We start from the raw sequence: 15,256 nt of genomic DNA, 5'->3' as shown, positions 1-15,256 counted from the left end.
AAAATCGTTAAAATTCATGGCTCCCGCCGCATTGCGCAGGTACACAACTAGTTTATTTATAATTTAAAAATTATTTAAATTTATTTTTAGTTTTTTATCAGTCAAATTTTTGAAACCGATTTTCAAGATTTCAATCATTAATGTATTTAGATATACTAGAAGGGTTTCGTGTATTTAACGAGATATGGTCTTATGTGATTTTGAAAAAGTGATCGTGCTTTTATTTCTTGATAAAATATAAATTTAAAAATATCATAAAATTTTGACAAAAATATATCGATATTAGTATCAAATTAACTATTTAAAATTCCTCATCTTTTGTGTAATTTGTAATTCAATTTTTTTTATTATAATTTAATTTAGGTTCAATAACGAAATAATTTATATTTGGTTTAATAATATAAGTTTCTTATAAAGATAATAATTAATTATTTTGTTAGAACTCGATAATTATTCTAATTGTATTTTAGGTTTTTTATATTTTAAAATGAGATGTGTATCCTATATTTGATTATGTTTATCCGCAGTTAGTTACACGAATTCAAAAATTGAGCTTTAATAAGTTATAATTGTGCACAATTTACTTATAATCTTGAATTTTAAGTAATCTATACTATATTATAAAGCATTTGACAAAATATCTTAAAAACAATTTTGTATGATGAAGTATTGTATATTGATGCATATTACTTATGTATAAATAAATTATGTATAAGTACAACTTATTAAAGCTTCATGTTTGAATCGTGTAACTAACTGCGGATAAACATAATCAAATAGAGGATAAACATCTCATTTTTTAAATATAAATAATCTAAAATATAATTAGAATAATTATCGAGTTCTAACAAAATAATTAACTATTATCTTTATAAGAAAATTATATTACTAAACCAAATATAAATTATTTCGTTATTGAACTTAAATTAAATTATAATTAAAAATTGATTTAAAAAATTACACAAAAAATGAGGAATTTTAAATAGTTAATTTGATACTAATATCGATATAATTTTGTCAAATTTTTATGATATCTTCAAAAATTTAGATTTTATTCAAAAATAAAAACATCATCGTTTTTTCAAAATCACATAAGTTTATATTATAACATCGATTGAGATAAAAAATAAAATGAAATATTAAAATCAAGATGTATATCGCTGCATTGTGCGAGAACTCTTCTAGTATTCATCAATATACGGTACTTCATTCATAAAAAATGGTTTTAAGAGTTTTTATCAAATACTTTATAATATAGTATAGATATATATTCATACAATATTTTACTATATTATATAATATATATAGTTTGTTATTATATGTCTATAACTTTTTATAGGTATGAATTTATAAAATTAACGTACAACCAATTGATAAGATTGTTTAAATTTAAAATAAGCATTAAAATCGTATTAATACGATAAAAATGTTTTATAAAATTGATAACTAATAGAATACTTCTTTGTTTTCAAAACCTCATAATTTGTGAAATAAAATTGAGAAAGACAGAATACATATATAGTATACGATGCATTACGCAAATATATTTAGTGTGTGTTTGGTTGGGGGTATTAGAAGGTAATGAATGGAAATGATAATCATTGATTATGTTTGGTTCAATTATGGAATGAAAAATAGTAGTCTTCAAAAAAACCGTTGAATCGCTCAAACCGGCCGAACCAAGACAAACCGGACCGTCTTTGGTTCTTTGAGCGGTTCGGTTTGGTCTGGTTTGGAAAATAGCAAAATCGGACGGTCCGGTCCAGTCTACGGTCTGGAAACTTTTTTGGGCAGTTTGGGCCAAACCAACCGCCAAATACATACATACATAAAAACATATATTTATTTATTTATTTTAGTATTAACAAGTCCAATTTTTTTAACTTATGAGCTATGACCCAAATATATCTCTAAGACACACATAAAGCCTAACATCTAACATAATCAAATCCAAATGAATCAACACCTAAAAATCCCCTAAACCAGTAAACATATCGATACATTTTGACATTGACGGCCTCCAAATTTTGAAATTCCTCAAGAACTCTATCAATCTATCGATCTTTCCTAATCCATGGTTTGATTTCGGTGCACATCATCAAGACATCAACCAAGTGATTCAATCAACTAAAATTTGGCTTCTATTTTGATTGGTCGAGAACTTAAGACTCAAGAATTGAATGTTGTAAAATCGTGGATTTTGTTACGCAATACTCACACTGGACTTGTAACTTTGTTAATTTGTTTCTTTTCTAATATGTATTATATATTTATTTGTTTGGACTTTGGATTGCTTGGATTTTGGACTCAAGAGCTACTTAATTTTTACATTTATTTGTTTGGGTATTTTGTTTTGTTAAAATGGATATTTAATCTAAAATTCTAAATTATATATGTGTTTTAAGTTTAATATTTAAAGTCCAATAAATACCCAAACCATCTAAACCGGTCAGACCAGACCGTCTTTTGTAGTTTTGTTTGACCGGTTTGGGCACTTGATGTCAAGCCGCTCGGTTTGAAAATTTTATAAACCGCCATTACGGTTTGGTTTGTGGTTTGAGAAGTTAAATCGTCCAAACAGGACCGCGAACACCCATAATGAAAAATGATGTTTGGTTTCAAAAAATCAATCAATCATTATAATAGATTTGGTTAAAAATCATTTTCCTTCAATTTTGAGGGGAACGAATACTTTTTTTTTTTGTTTCTGTCTCTCACTCCTCGTCTACAAAGACGTACAATAGAAAGATGATATAATACGATGGATTAGGTGGCTATCAAGTTTCTTTTTTATTTTTTTATTATTAATTAATTTTAAAAAATCCTTAATAATATAATAGAATGGAATAAAAATAATAATTCTCATTCTACCGTATTTTAATTACCAAATCATAACACAATAATAAATGTGTAGTGGGACTTGGGAATGTGTAGGCCCAGCCCAACAAACTACTAAATGGGTTATGGTAAGGAGACTCTTCGTATTTTGGGCCAAAATTTCATGCTTATTGTCATTGATTGATACCATTACCAGCCCATCATAACACATTTTTTTTAGTAAATGAGCTTATCACTTATAAAATAATATAACGATAGAATAATAATCAATTAATTAATGTTATGTTATATTTGAAAAACAAGCTAAAAAGTTGTTATTAGTTATTATATTGGGTTCGTTTATCAAACGTTAACTTGGGTAAGTGAACACCAAATCATGTTACTTTACCCGATTAATATGATAATGACCAAGAATCTTACCCGATAAGAGTGAAACAATGACCAAGAGTCTTACCCAATAAATGAGAGTGACGACTCTTATCACGGTAACTGCTTACCTGGTAAATCTAGGACAATCATCATAAATCTAAGAAATGGTACTATTTGTCACACATGGGTATATATGTAATTTCATTTGATTAAGGAATGAAATCGTAATAAGCACTGACTTCTTGATTAAGCAAGAAAATTGATGGAATGAGATTATTGTGATCAGAACTAAACACATAAAATTAATTAGCAATAATATATCTAACAAAATTGATCCTTCAAATATGGAAATCTTTTTTGAATTAAGAAGAAAAGCGTAATTAAGTTGGCACATGACTAGAAACTTTTAAGCTCTTCCCTTTCCACCCTCTAATCAAGAAGTACCTCCCACTAGAAAATGATCTTTTCATCATATCATCACCACAATTATTCAAACATACGTTATTTTCATTATTCAAAACTGATTCCAGATCGTATTCATGTCCACATTCTTCCAATTTCAAACCTTGTTTTGATGATCCACCACCCTCTCCAAATCCGCATTCCATTTCATCGTCTTCATTCTTAACGAACAAAATATCTGCTACCGAAAGTTGCGTTTGGCACAGATAACCCATAGATACTGATCTCCTGACTTCCCTTTCACCACCTGCGCCTTCTCCAATCTCGATTACAGCATCGCGTCCTCCTAAATCACTAGAAACCCAGCTCCTAGGTGGAAACACCTCGGGTGGAGGAGGCGGTGGCGGTGGGGGCGGCGTCACAGTCCCGGCGGATCTCGGCCCCACGTTCACATTAGGTCCTACAAATCCGATATTAGACAAAGACAAAANGGCGGCGGTGGTGGAGGGGGAGGAGGTAAGATATGTGACTTGGCATTGGCACAGCTTACATTAGCTCTACACAGTGGGCAGTTTGAATGACTTGTAAGCCAAGTATCAATGCAATAAACATGAAAAGCATGGCGGCATTTGGGCAAAAGTCTAAGACTCTCGTCTTCTTGAAAGTCTCCTAAACAAACTGGACACTCCGTACCAGAAACCAAGTTGTCTCCTTTCTTGTACTTGCAAACCCTAATTGAATTGATCACACCCTCATCCAAACCCTTACCTGGAACATGCCAAGGACCAAGATTCAAAGGATCATCGTCGATGTTAAATTCATCCTCATCCATTACTGAATCCAGGGTTTCATGATTCTGAACCCCTCTCCTTCTCAAAGATTCAGATGAATCATGATTGTTTACGACACAAAGTCTGGATATTATAATGTAGTAACTAATCAAAAGGCAGGCACTCCCAAAAACACCAATGATCACGATCACAAGAGGTGAGAGAGCAGAACCAGCCGCATCATCGTCAGAAAACCCTGCAGGCGGTGGAGGAGAAGGAAGGACGACGTAGTTGCACCATTGTTGGCAGTATAAGTTGCAAATCTTTTTGGAACAATCTTGATTGTTCATATAAGGCACATATGTTACTGGACTTTCCACAGATCCCATAATTGACAAACTTGTAATCAACAAACACTTGTATAACAAATAGAATCTAAGAGAATTCCATGCAAATGAAGGAGGTGAAGAAAAGCAAGATATAGGATGAAGAATTATATGAACTTTAATTGATTACTCAAGTTCGAGAAAACATGAACTCTTGGAATATATATACACATAAAGCAGAAGAAACAGACGGGTATATATCGAAGAATCACAACAGATAAGATGGATCAAGCGAAGTAAAGCAACGAAAGAGAGATCTTGAGGGAGTTTGATCGATCAAGTAGAGAAATCTTGATTGGATTTAGTGTCATCGATCCCTTACGGATATAAAAGAAGAAAGAAGATGAAACATGACATTTAAAAACTAATGGAAAACCATGAGAGCAAGAAGTTGGTTGGAAAGTGGATTAAAGCAAAGAATGAAGAGTTGAAAGAATGTGCTTTTGATGTGGGGATATATGAATTCTCTTTTCCTTTTGTTTGGTTTCTTTTTCTTGTTGGTCTCCTCTTGTCAAAATCTTTATTATTTTCTTGTCAAAAATGGTTTCTTGAATAAAGTTGGTGTTTTTTTTGGTGAGTGTTGTTGATGGGGGTATCTATCAAAGTAATAGAAAGCATTTTATTACTTTTCCATTGTCCAACACTCAAACTAAAAAATCATATATGATAAGGTATAACTTATCTTCCATTAATTATCTAAAAACTATAGATTATATCCAAAAATCATATATATATATACAATTCTAATCAATTACTAATTAAGCAAAACGTATATCCAAAACCTTGAACATGGTTTTCTCGTTACTCTTATTTGTTTGAGAATTGATGGTTCGCTATGACCTCCCAACTACACACTTACTAAAAAATTTGATTTACATTTAAATACCTAAACATGGTGTTGACGGTAAAAATATAATCTAGTTAATTACTAGGAATCGTGTTAATTAGCGATTTGGTATTTCAAAGTGGAAAAGCTTGAGTTTGAATCGGATACCGTTGACAAATCTTTGTTTGAGGAAAACATATTTCCAATATCTCAAAAAGCATAAGCGTAGCATATGAGAGAAAGAGAATCTTGTAGGTTTATGGAGAATAGTTTTATATAGAATCGAACGAAACACCAATTTGTTAGAAAGCTAGATGACACTATATATGGGATAATATGTCACAACAATCTTCTGTCTATTATACGTCGTAGTGTCCAAGGTCGGAAATAAAATGGTTGATCCTTTTTGGATGATAAAATCAAGGTTTCTATTATGATTTGTCTTGAAATTGAAAAGTAAATTCAAATTCATATTCATGTTAATGGGTTTGAAGTTGAAAAAGGAAAGGGAATAAAGGAAGATGAGAATATAATTATGAGAGGCTAATGTTTAATATTAGAAAAGATTAAATTAAGATCTAAGTAATGATGATATTGTGTGGTTCCAACATATCATCATGTGCTAACAAGCATATATGCTTGCTTCATTCAAATATTAATTAAATATAATTTTCAAAAAAAAAAAAAACTTTATATGTATGTCTAATTTAAATTAATCAGTTAGTGATCACGGTTTAAATTATGTAATATCAAAATCATTTTTCTAGAAAAATAAACAAAAATACAATCCAAATATATGAGGTTAGAAGAAGGGAAAAGTTCAGAAAAAATTACGATATTTTTATTTTGAATAATTAAGTTGCTTAATAATTTTTTTAATGAAAAAATCGTTAAAACTTTTTAATTTTGAAGAATTAAGTTCATAAATATATTTTTTCAATAAATAAACCATTGAACTTTAAAATTTAGTTACCTACATTCTTTTAACAAAAAAAATTAATTAGTTTTATCGTTCCCAAATCCTACGTCATTCAAACCCCCTACACAACAACATCGATCGCTTCCCCTCGCCACTCCTTGTTGCCCCATTGTTATCCGTTCTCCATACCACCCATCGCCACCGCTAGCTCTTGCCATCAATCTCTCTTTTATTGATATGTTCTTAATTTGTCTTTCGATTCTCCCATTTTTACAATAATTTAGTGGAGCACGTATAGACATATCAAAAGAAAACAATAAAAAAAGGGGTAATCAATGGATGGAGCTAATGGCGGCGATGAGCAACGATAGAGTAGATGACTATAATGCGCCGAGGAGTGGGAGGGGGTTTGAAAACATTAAAACTGATTTAGGAGTTTTTTTACTTTAAATCCTTTCTAACCAATATTATTTAACTTTTTTGGGTTAGAATGTATGGAGCTAATCTTTTGTTTTCACTCACTTTTCGAGACTTTATTTGAGTCTTGGTAAGACAGGATACACATTTGGGAGTAATTTGTCCATTGAAGTACTTAGATTTGTGTTTGTGTGCCTTACTGAAGTTCCTATCTTTAGTTGTCTGGATGCCATCTTTTCACTTGAAGTTTCATAATTTGGAGTTTCCATGAATTTGATTATTAGGTTTATTTTGTTCCAGGATGTGTTCCCATCGTATTTGATTCTCACACTGTGCAAACTTCAAATTTGCATTTCAACCGTGCAAATTCGATTCTCTCCTCTTTATCTCCTTGTTCATGTGTACATGTGCGCTCTATTTTTTTCTGTTTTATGCCTTGTTTGATTTTTTTTTTTTTTTGTTTGATTTTCTTAAGACCTCTGTGTTGGTTAAATGTGTTTATATTATATGATATTGCATCCCAAGAGAATTAGGTCAAGTAAATTGATAGACAACTTTAGGTAAGTTTGAATAATTTGATTATGTTGTATCACTACTAGAAAACTGATCATTTCCGGCGCCGTTTCTGGCGGACACAAAAAAAGTCAACATTTCATTGACCACCAAGGATTTCCGGCGGTTTTTTTAAATATTCAGTTTAATTTTGAATTTACATCTAATTACAACATTTTACCGGCTGATTTCCGGCGGATATTTTAATTTTTTCTTTAAAAAAAGAATTAATAATTTTCCGGCGGATTTTCGGCGGATAAATAAATATTTTTTTTAAAAAATATAACAATTTCCGGCGGATTTCCGGCGGCAAATAAAAAATTTTCTTAAAAAAAGAATAAACAATTTTCCGGCGGATTTCCGGCGGAATATTAAATAATGTTTTTAAAAAAATTTACCATTTCCGGCGGATTTCCGGCAGAAAATTGTTAAATTTAAAAAAAAAATTAACAATTTTCCGTCGGATAATTAAATAATCTTTTTAAAAAATTTGTCATTTCCGGCGGATGATCCTCTACCTATCCCTTAGTTGATAAAGAGCTGTAGGAGCAAGCGGTTGGGGGAAGCAAAAAAGGTCGTCCATTTGGGTTTGGGTACAACCAAGATCCCAATTGTGTCTTGACCGRCAACTACACGGAAGCTGGTTCATCGTCTTCGGAACAGCGGGTATGTGTCTTTTTTTCTTTTGATGATGTTTATCGATCTAGTTTATAATTCATATTAAATAATCATATTAAATATTATAACATTTTATTTATTTTTATAGAAAATTGTAAACTTAGAGGCCCAAGTTCTGGATTTACAAGAAGAAAATCAGCGTCGACGGACGGTGGAGGAGCAACTTCTGAAACAAATGAATGATATGACTGCTTTGGTTAACGAACTTCGTCAATCACAATTCTCACCGCCATCTAATTGAATATTGTTTGTTTATTTGGAACAATTTAGTTTGTTTGTAACATTGTGTGATACTTTAAATTGTATATGTTTTGTAACAATTGTTTACTTTAATCAATGTATGATATTTGGTTGCATTTTAATTTTTTAGTTTTATCCATATTTTTACAGATTTACAGGATTTAAATATTTATTGAAAAATAAACAAAAAATAAAATTTTTATAATGAAATTCTTTTTCCAGCGGATCCGGCCGCCGGTAAATTTTTTTAATTTTTTTGAAAATCTGATTTAAAAAAGAAAAATACAACCGGCGGATTTCTGGCGGATCCGGCCGCGGGTAAATTTTTTTTATTTTTTTTGAAAATCTTATTTAATTAAGTTTTTTCCGGCGAGAAAAGACTCCGGCGGATTTCCGGCAGATATATCCATCGGAAATTTATTTAATTTTTTTTATTAAGTTAAACCACATTTCTTAATTAAGCAGGCGAAAGATTTTCGGCGGCCGAAATCCGCCGGAAAAGTAAAGAATCCGCTGGAAAACTCGACGGAAAATAAATCACCGGCACCCTCTTTTTCGGCGGACAAATCCGCCGGAAATCCGCCGGAAAACCCAATTTCCGACGAATTTCGGCGGATTTGTCCGCCGGAAAAGAGGGTAATTTTGATAGTGTATTTTTTGGATCAAATTTGATGTTTCATGATTTTTTTTACCAAAAGAAAAGCCTCGCAAGGTATAGATTTTACCACATCCATTTTCTTTTGTTAAGCATGTTAATCTTTGTACCTGCATATTATATATATATATATATATATATATATATTCTTTTCTCGCTTAATTAACCTTTCCAACAAATTTCACGCTTATTACAACAATATACATATCATATAATCAACAAGGTACACATGTTATTATTTGTTGGCGATGGGTATTACACACACTTTATAGAATGTCATAAAGAAATATCCATGCTCAAGGTACACATGTTATTATATATGTGCCAATGAACTAATACAAACCAAAATAAATGCGTGAACCAAAGGGCATTTAGCTTAGAGATATGTGAATTTTTGGCTTCCTAGAAGGTCAAGGGTTCAAACCTCACAAAAGGTGAAAAGAATGTGTGAGTTTATTTGTTCTATTTGTCATATATAAATACTACATACTTAACAAAATGTGTGATCTGTTACCTTTTTACAAAGCCAAATTTGTTTTCTTTTAATGTGGACACTCAGGGATGATATAAGAGAATACAACATTACATTTGTGGACACTCGGGGGGATTATTTTCATTCTCATTGATTATTACTTAATACCAAACACTTAATTTTATTTTCATTTTTATTAATTATTGTTTAATACCTCCAAATGAACACACTCCATTAAGGGTGTTTGGTTGATGTTTCATAGCATAGAGACTGTAGATGGTGATTAGGATTGTATATCAGTTGATGTTGGCGCTCTGCAAATCAAATTTACAGGTTTGTTGTTCCTTCGCTTGTTAGGGTCTGAGTTGCATTAGATGGAAGCAGGGATTTCCACCAGTTTCTCATAAAATCACTCATTTTGCTCTTTTGTGCGATTATTACTATAATAAGATAGATGTTAATGTTTTTCGTAAATCAGATTTGTTTTAGGTTCTTATTGCATGTACATTGTTTAATGGGTATCGAAATACATGGAAATTTTGAAAAAGCAGCAATTATGGCAGTGGGTCTTTAATCTTAAAATTAACAGTTTCATCTATTTGCTATTTGCTATTTGATTTAGTTATAAATCGAATACCACTGGTTTGGGTGTCTCTTTTTTACAATTAAGTTTATCTAGCACTGTATTACACGAGTAAACAACTGGTTTTCCTTCAAAGAAATGATAATGAACGAAAAGATTGTTTTGGTGTGAAAGGAAACAGGAAGTCAAAAAGGTTAAAGAAAATGTGATAGAGCTTGACTTGGTCAATAGACTCGCATTATTGAGTCCATAGAATGGTATGGCCTAAAATCCTACCTTTATCAATAAAATTAAAACATATTAATTTTTTGTTTATTTTAAATTTATTTAATTCATATTAATATTATTTTTCAGATTATGTGTATTTTCTATAATTAGTGGACAAAAATAGGACGTGAAAAATTAGGTCAACTGGTTTTTATCCAGATAGATTAAAAGTTCTAACAACTGAACTTGAACTTGAACTTAAACTTGAACATGATATATTAATTATTTCAGATCTGAAGGAGTAAGAGAACCATGCATTATTTCATATATGAAGTATAGAGATAGTTATTCAGATGGTTGACATTGATTTTTTTGCTTTTTACCTAAGAAAATATCACTTGGAATTACTTTCAAAATGGGTGAGTTGCTACATATGACAATGATAACTTTTATAACCATCAATGCATTAAATATTGTTGTCCAACTTGAACGCATATCTTTATCTGAGTTGTTGATCAATACATGTTTGTATTTTTCATTTTAGCCTTTGAAGTTGATGTAGATATTTGTTAACCCTAACTCATTCTTCTGTATGCAGAGGGAACAGTAAGGAAAATATGATGCTAATAAAACAGTGTTTTAGCTTACTTTGTCAGACAGGTCAAGTATTTTCCCATAAGATGATGAAAGTTGGTAGAGTTGGTAAACCAAACTTGCTGGATAAGTTTGCACTCCAAATTTGATTTTCCAGAAGTAATATATGTCAGACTACTTTTGACTTTATCTTTTATTGATTTTCTTCTGGCTAGATGACAATCCAATTTGCTTTGGTGACGATCTTAGCATCACTTCAACTGATCATTGATTTCGTTGAAAGTTTTTTGTTCTTGGATCAACATAGATAATTATAAGACTTTTACATAAGAAAATTTATAAAAACATAAGCTACATATCGGATTCCAGCAAGACTACTTATGAAGTGTAAAGATTCGGATGATACAAAATATTAGAATATTTTGACTCTTGAAAATCAACTTTGAATGAACGTATGAAAAGTTACATTTGGATTCTTTAATTCGGACGAAGAAATATCAAAATCGCAGATTTGATGCCAAACACCAAGTCCCAAATGATAATCCGAGTATTAATCCTAAGTATTGAGATCCGAGTTCTTAGATGGAATCCAAACATAAAATCCGGTTTGTAAGAACTTAGGTCGAATAACAATACCTATATCAGATCCGAATATCAAAAGCAGTAGTTCGGATATAATTATTATAAGGCTATGACCAAAAATTACTTTAAGTGTTGAATCAGATATATTTGTATTATTACCAAATCAAATGGCTAAAACAAACGGTTTTAATTTGTCGTTTAATTCTAGGTCGTACACTTTCTAATCAAGTGCTAAAATGAGACACATCCCTATATAACTTGTTATTGACACACATCCAACTTCAAATTTCAGCCTATCATTTGAAGCAATAAGATCTGTTAACACCTACACGACATCTTAAGCAGGTAGAAATACTGGATCACTCATGGAACCCTACACAACATGTATGAGTATATATGCCTATTCCAACCAATCAACAAACTCACAAAAGATTACTATCATTAACTGCTGTTAATTAAACACAAACTTCATTGATCTTCTATCACCAAAATCTACTCAACCACAACTATGATGCAGCAGGTTCTTCCTCTCGAGGGTTTTCCTCGTTGGTTTCAGATTTTTCATTTTATTTTTCATCAAATTTTAAGATGATCGGCCGCCCAAGCAATTCCTGCAGAAAGGAGCGATCTTTATTGATAAATGAAATGATTGGCAGTAAAAGGTTGAGACTTTGAAGCCCGTAGAAGGGATTTTTGTGGTATGAAAAACACAACATAAACAGATAATTCATTTGAAACAAGAGCGAAAATTAGTTACCTTCTCATTCAAGGCTGATATTGAAGATTCTGCTTCCTCCTTTGAGGCAAATGAGACAAACCCATATCCGGCAGAACCTCCTGAAGGGCCGAAAACAACTCTGGTGGAAACAGGATGGAAGTCGGCAAAGAATTGTTTAAGATGTGTAGCCCTTACTTTCCACGAAAGATTTGACACAAACAGCTTATGGCGTGTCTCACCTGGCCGCAGTGAACCTGGAGACCGAGGTGTAGGTTTCTTGAATTTCTTTGCATATTCAACCTTGATAATCCTACCCAAAAGATCCTGCACCAAAATAAATGTAGCAACTTTTATCAACTTTCATGTCCTTATGAGCTTGTACGATTCAGCGGCAGTCTTTGAGGTTTGATGTGGGTTAGGAATGGTGACCCAATGGTTCAGCCCAAGTGCAACCCTTCTATGTTAGTTTCTTGAACATTTTCTTGAACCTCAACCACTGTGTAGAAATCTAGCTTAGAAGTGCAAGAGCCCACAGAACTCAAGAATCTTAAAACAATACTTGCGTCATTCTTGACAATGTGATGGTTTGACTTTTGAGGTCAAATTAACATTTTGAAGAACTGATTTCTCATATAAATCATTGAACTGTGACACCTAACTAGACAACCACATTCATTAAAAACTATACTCCATGCAAAGTTGTTGAAGGCTCAAGGCGCACTTAGGCACAAAGGAGCGACAGGGCATTAGGCGTGAAGCGGCCTCAGGAATGTGAGGCACATCTTACATAATAAAGGTTTATATATACATATACACACAGTTACACGCAACTCAAATATGTAGCAAGTACAAGCCTCCAGTGCCGCAACCAACAATATTTCAATAGAGGTTGAAGGGAGAAGGGTTTAAAGCGTGAGCCATGAGGGAGAAGTTTTAAGGTTCGGGTATTTATAGAGAAAGAGGCTTGAAGTTATAAGAACCAGGTATCTAATATCGAGGTTTGACTTATGTCATCTATTTAATATATCTTTCTTTTAAGACGTCTCGAAAATGAGAAAACTTATTTAATATTGGGGTTTGACTTGGTATTTAATAACTCTTTACGAGGCGCGCCTTGTCCCGCAACGTGCCTCAGCCAAGGCACAGGGCCTAGTGAGCCACGTGAATACGCCTAACCTCGACTTTAAAAAAGCCCAAGACCTTGAGCCTCATGAGCCTAGACGGCCTTTTAACAACTACGACTCCATGTGATTTAGCAGAACACTTTGCATCAAAAAAGTTAGCCAAATTACAACCAAAAAAATCTATTTTGACTATCAATGTAGGTCAAATGAGGCTGTCATGACAACTTCTATGGTGTAGCACCAAAATTCTGCATCCTACATTGTATTGCTTAATTTGAATACTTAAATTCATGCTTAAATTACAACAAGTAAAGGACAATTGCATGGAACAATCTTAGAACTGCAGAAAAACCACAGAGGAACTTACATGAGAATCGAATTTCTTGATAACAGCAACAGCTTCTTCCCCAGAAGACATTGTAACAAATGCGAACCCTCTTTTCCCATCCTCCCGTTTTATTATCTATCACCAAAAAGAGAACAAATTATTGTACAAAAACGAATTGTACCCAATAAAATACATGTGTCTGATACGAATTAAACCTCAACATCTGCCACAGTTCCACATTCACCAAAGAGATTCTTGACATCAGCAACAGAGAAAGACCATGGAAGATTAAGAACAAAAAGCTTTTTTTTGTTTTCTTCTTTCTGGGTTTGCTCTAATTTCTCTACTTCTTCTTCCTCTGTAATCTCCTGTTGGATTGCTGATGATAAGCAGACCTGGAATTTAGTAGAAATTGGAAGAGGGAGTGTAAAAAGAGGGGATTTGAAGAGAAATTTGGGGGTGGAAGTGGGAATCGAAAGGTTTGATTTTGTAAGCAATAGAAATGGAGGAGGGTTTGGAGAAGATGAGAGATAGAAGCGTGAGAGGTTCAGTGACTCAAGTACCACCATTTTCGTTTCCCTCTTTCGAGGCTGCAAAAGGATAATGGAAATAGTTAAAACATACATTTATATTTGGTAGGCTTTTGACCCAATGGGCCAAACACTCACTGGGCTTCAAAGTTATTTATATGCCCGTTTGAGATTGCTTATTTTAAGTGTTTTTTTGACTTATTTCAGTATGACATTAATGATAAATTAAATGTTAGTGTTTAGATGAGGAAAAATAAAACTGTTTATATCGATGTCAAACCGATAAGAAACAGTTTTTGATAAGTTAATCATTTCTAACTTATGAAAAACTTATTATTACCAGTTTATCATTTAAACTTTATTTTATTAATGTTTGTAAATTATTAATCTTATTGATATAAATTTTTGTCAAAAATATTATTATAAATGATGAAAAATAAATTTTTATATGTTAAAAAATCAAATAAGTTAATAAGCAATCTCAAACACTCCCATAAGTCAATAATATGGAAGGCTATATTTTTTTGATCATTTTACATATATAAGCAAAATTTGTCAAACACTAAAAACAACTTATCAGCTTATTGCTTTTTGGTACCACTATAAGCTAATCCAAACACTTTTTTACAAAACTTCGGTTTGATACCACATAAGTTAATAAGCACTTTTACAAAAAAAAACATAAGTTGTTTTAAATGAGCAATCCCAAACACCCCCTCACTTTTAATTACTAGAAGCGTACTCGCGCAATGCAGCGAGATACATCATGATTTTAATATTTCATTTTCTTATTTATCTCAGTCGATATTATAATATGGCTTTATGTGATTTTGAGAAAATGATAATGTTTTTATTTTTGAATAAAATATATGTTTGAAGATATCTTAAAAATTTGACAAAATATATCGATATTAGTATCAAATTAACTATTTGAAATTCCTCATTTTTTTGTGTAAATTTTTAATTCAATTTTTTTATAATTTAATTTATGTACAATAACGAAATAATTTATATTTGGTTTAATAATATAATTTTTTTATAAAGATAATAATTATTTATTTTGTTG

At 31.7% G+C, this 15,256-nt stretch overlaps 2 protein-coding genes across 3 annotated transcripts; both read right to left on the bottom strand.

The window, feature by feature from the left end:
• Positions 1 to 3,587: 3,587 nt before the first annotated feature.
• Positions 3,588 to 4,768, bottom strand: LOC112528659 (RING-H2 finger protein ATL52-like). The gene is made up of 2 exons (XM_025139680.1): positions 4,192 to 4,768; positions 3,588 to 4,138 (listed from the first exon to the last, which is right to left on the bottom strand). Exons 1-2 carry the CDS (start codon positions 4,766 to 4,768, stop codon positions 3,588 to 3,590), a joined length of 1,128 nt encoding a protein of 375 aa, XP_024995448.1.
• A 7,063-nt stretch (positions 4,769 to 11,831) lies between these two features.
• Positions 11,832 to 14,239, bottom strand: LOC112527701 (33 kDa ribonucleoprotein, chloroplastic). Of its 2 annotated transcripts, XM_025138471.1 has the most exons (5): positions 13,876 to 14,239; positions 13,700 to 13,795; positions 12,448 to 12,532; positions 12,248 to 12,347; positions 11,832 to 12,101 (listed from the first exon to the last, which is right to left on the bottom strand). In XM_025138471.1, the coding sequence occupies exons 1-4, from the start codon at positions 14,227 to 14,229 to the stop codon at positions 12,256 to 12,258; spliced, it is 627 nt and encodes a 208-aa protein (XP_024994239.1). In that variant the 5' UTR covers positions 14,230 to 14,239; the 3' UTR covers positions 11,832 to 12,101; positions 12,248 to 12,255. The 2 variants fall into 2 exon arrangements, with proteins under 2 accessions (XP_024994239.1, XP_024994238.1); XM_025138470.1 differs by having other exon boundaries at positions 12,248 to 12,532.
• Positions 14,240 to 15,256: the final 1,017 nt, after the last annotated feature.

The sequence above is a fragment of the Cynara cardunculus genome, assembly GCF_001531365.2.
Source record: "Cynara cardunculus var. scolymus isolate 2C chromosome LG 15, CcrdV1, whole genome shotgun sequence".
Classification (NCBI taxonomy): Eukaryota; Viridiplantae; Streptophyta; class Magnoliopsida; order Asterales; family Asteraceae; genus Cynara; species Cynara cardunculus.
The sequence above is the reverse complement of the archived record's forward strand: the minus strand, read 5'-3'. Positions and strand labels throughout refer to the sequence as shown.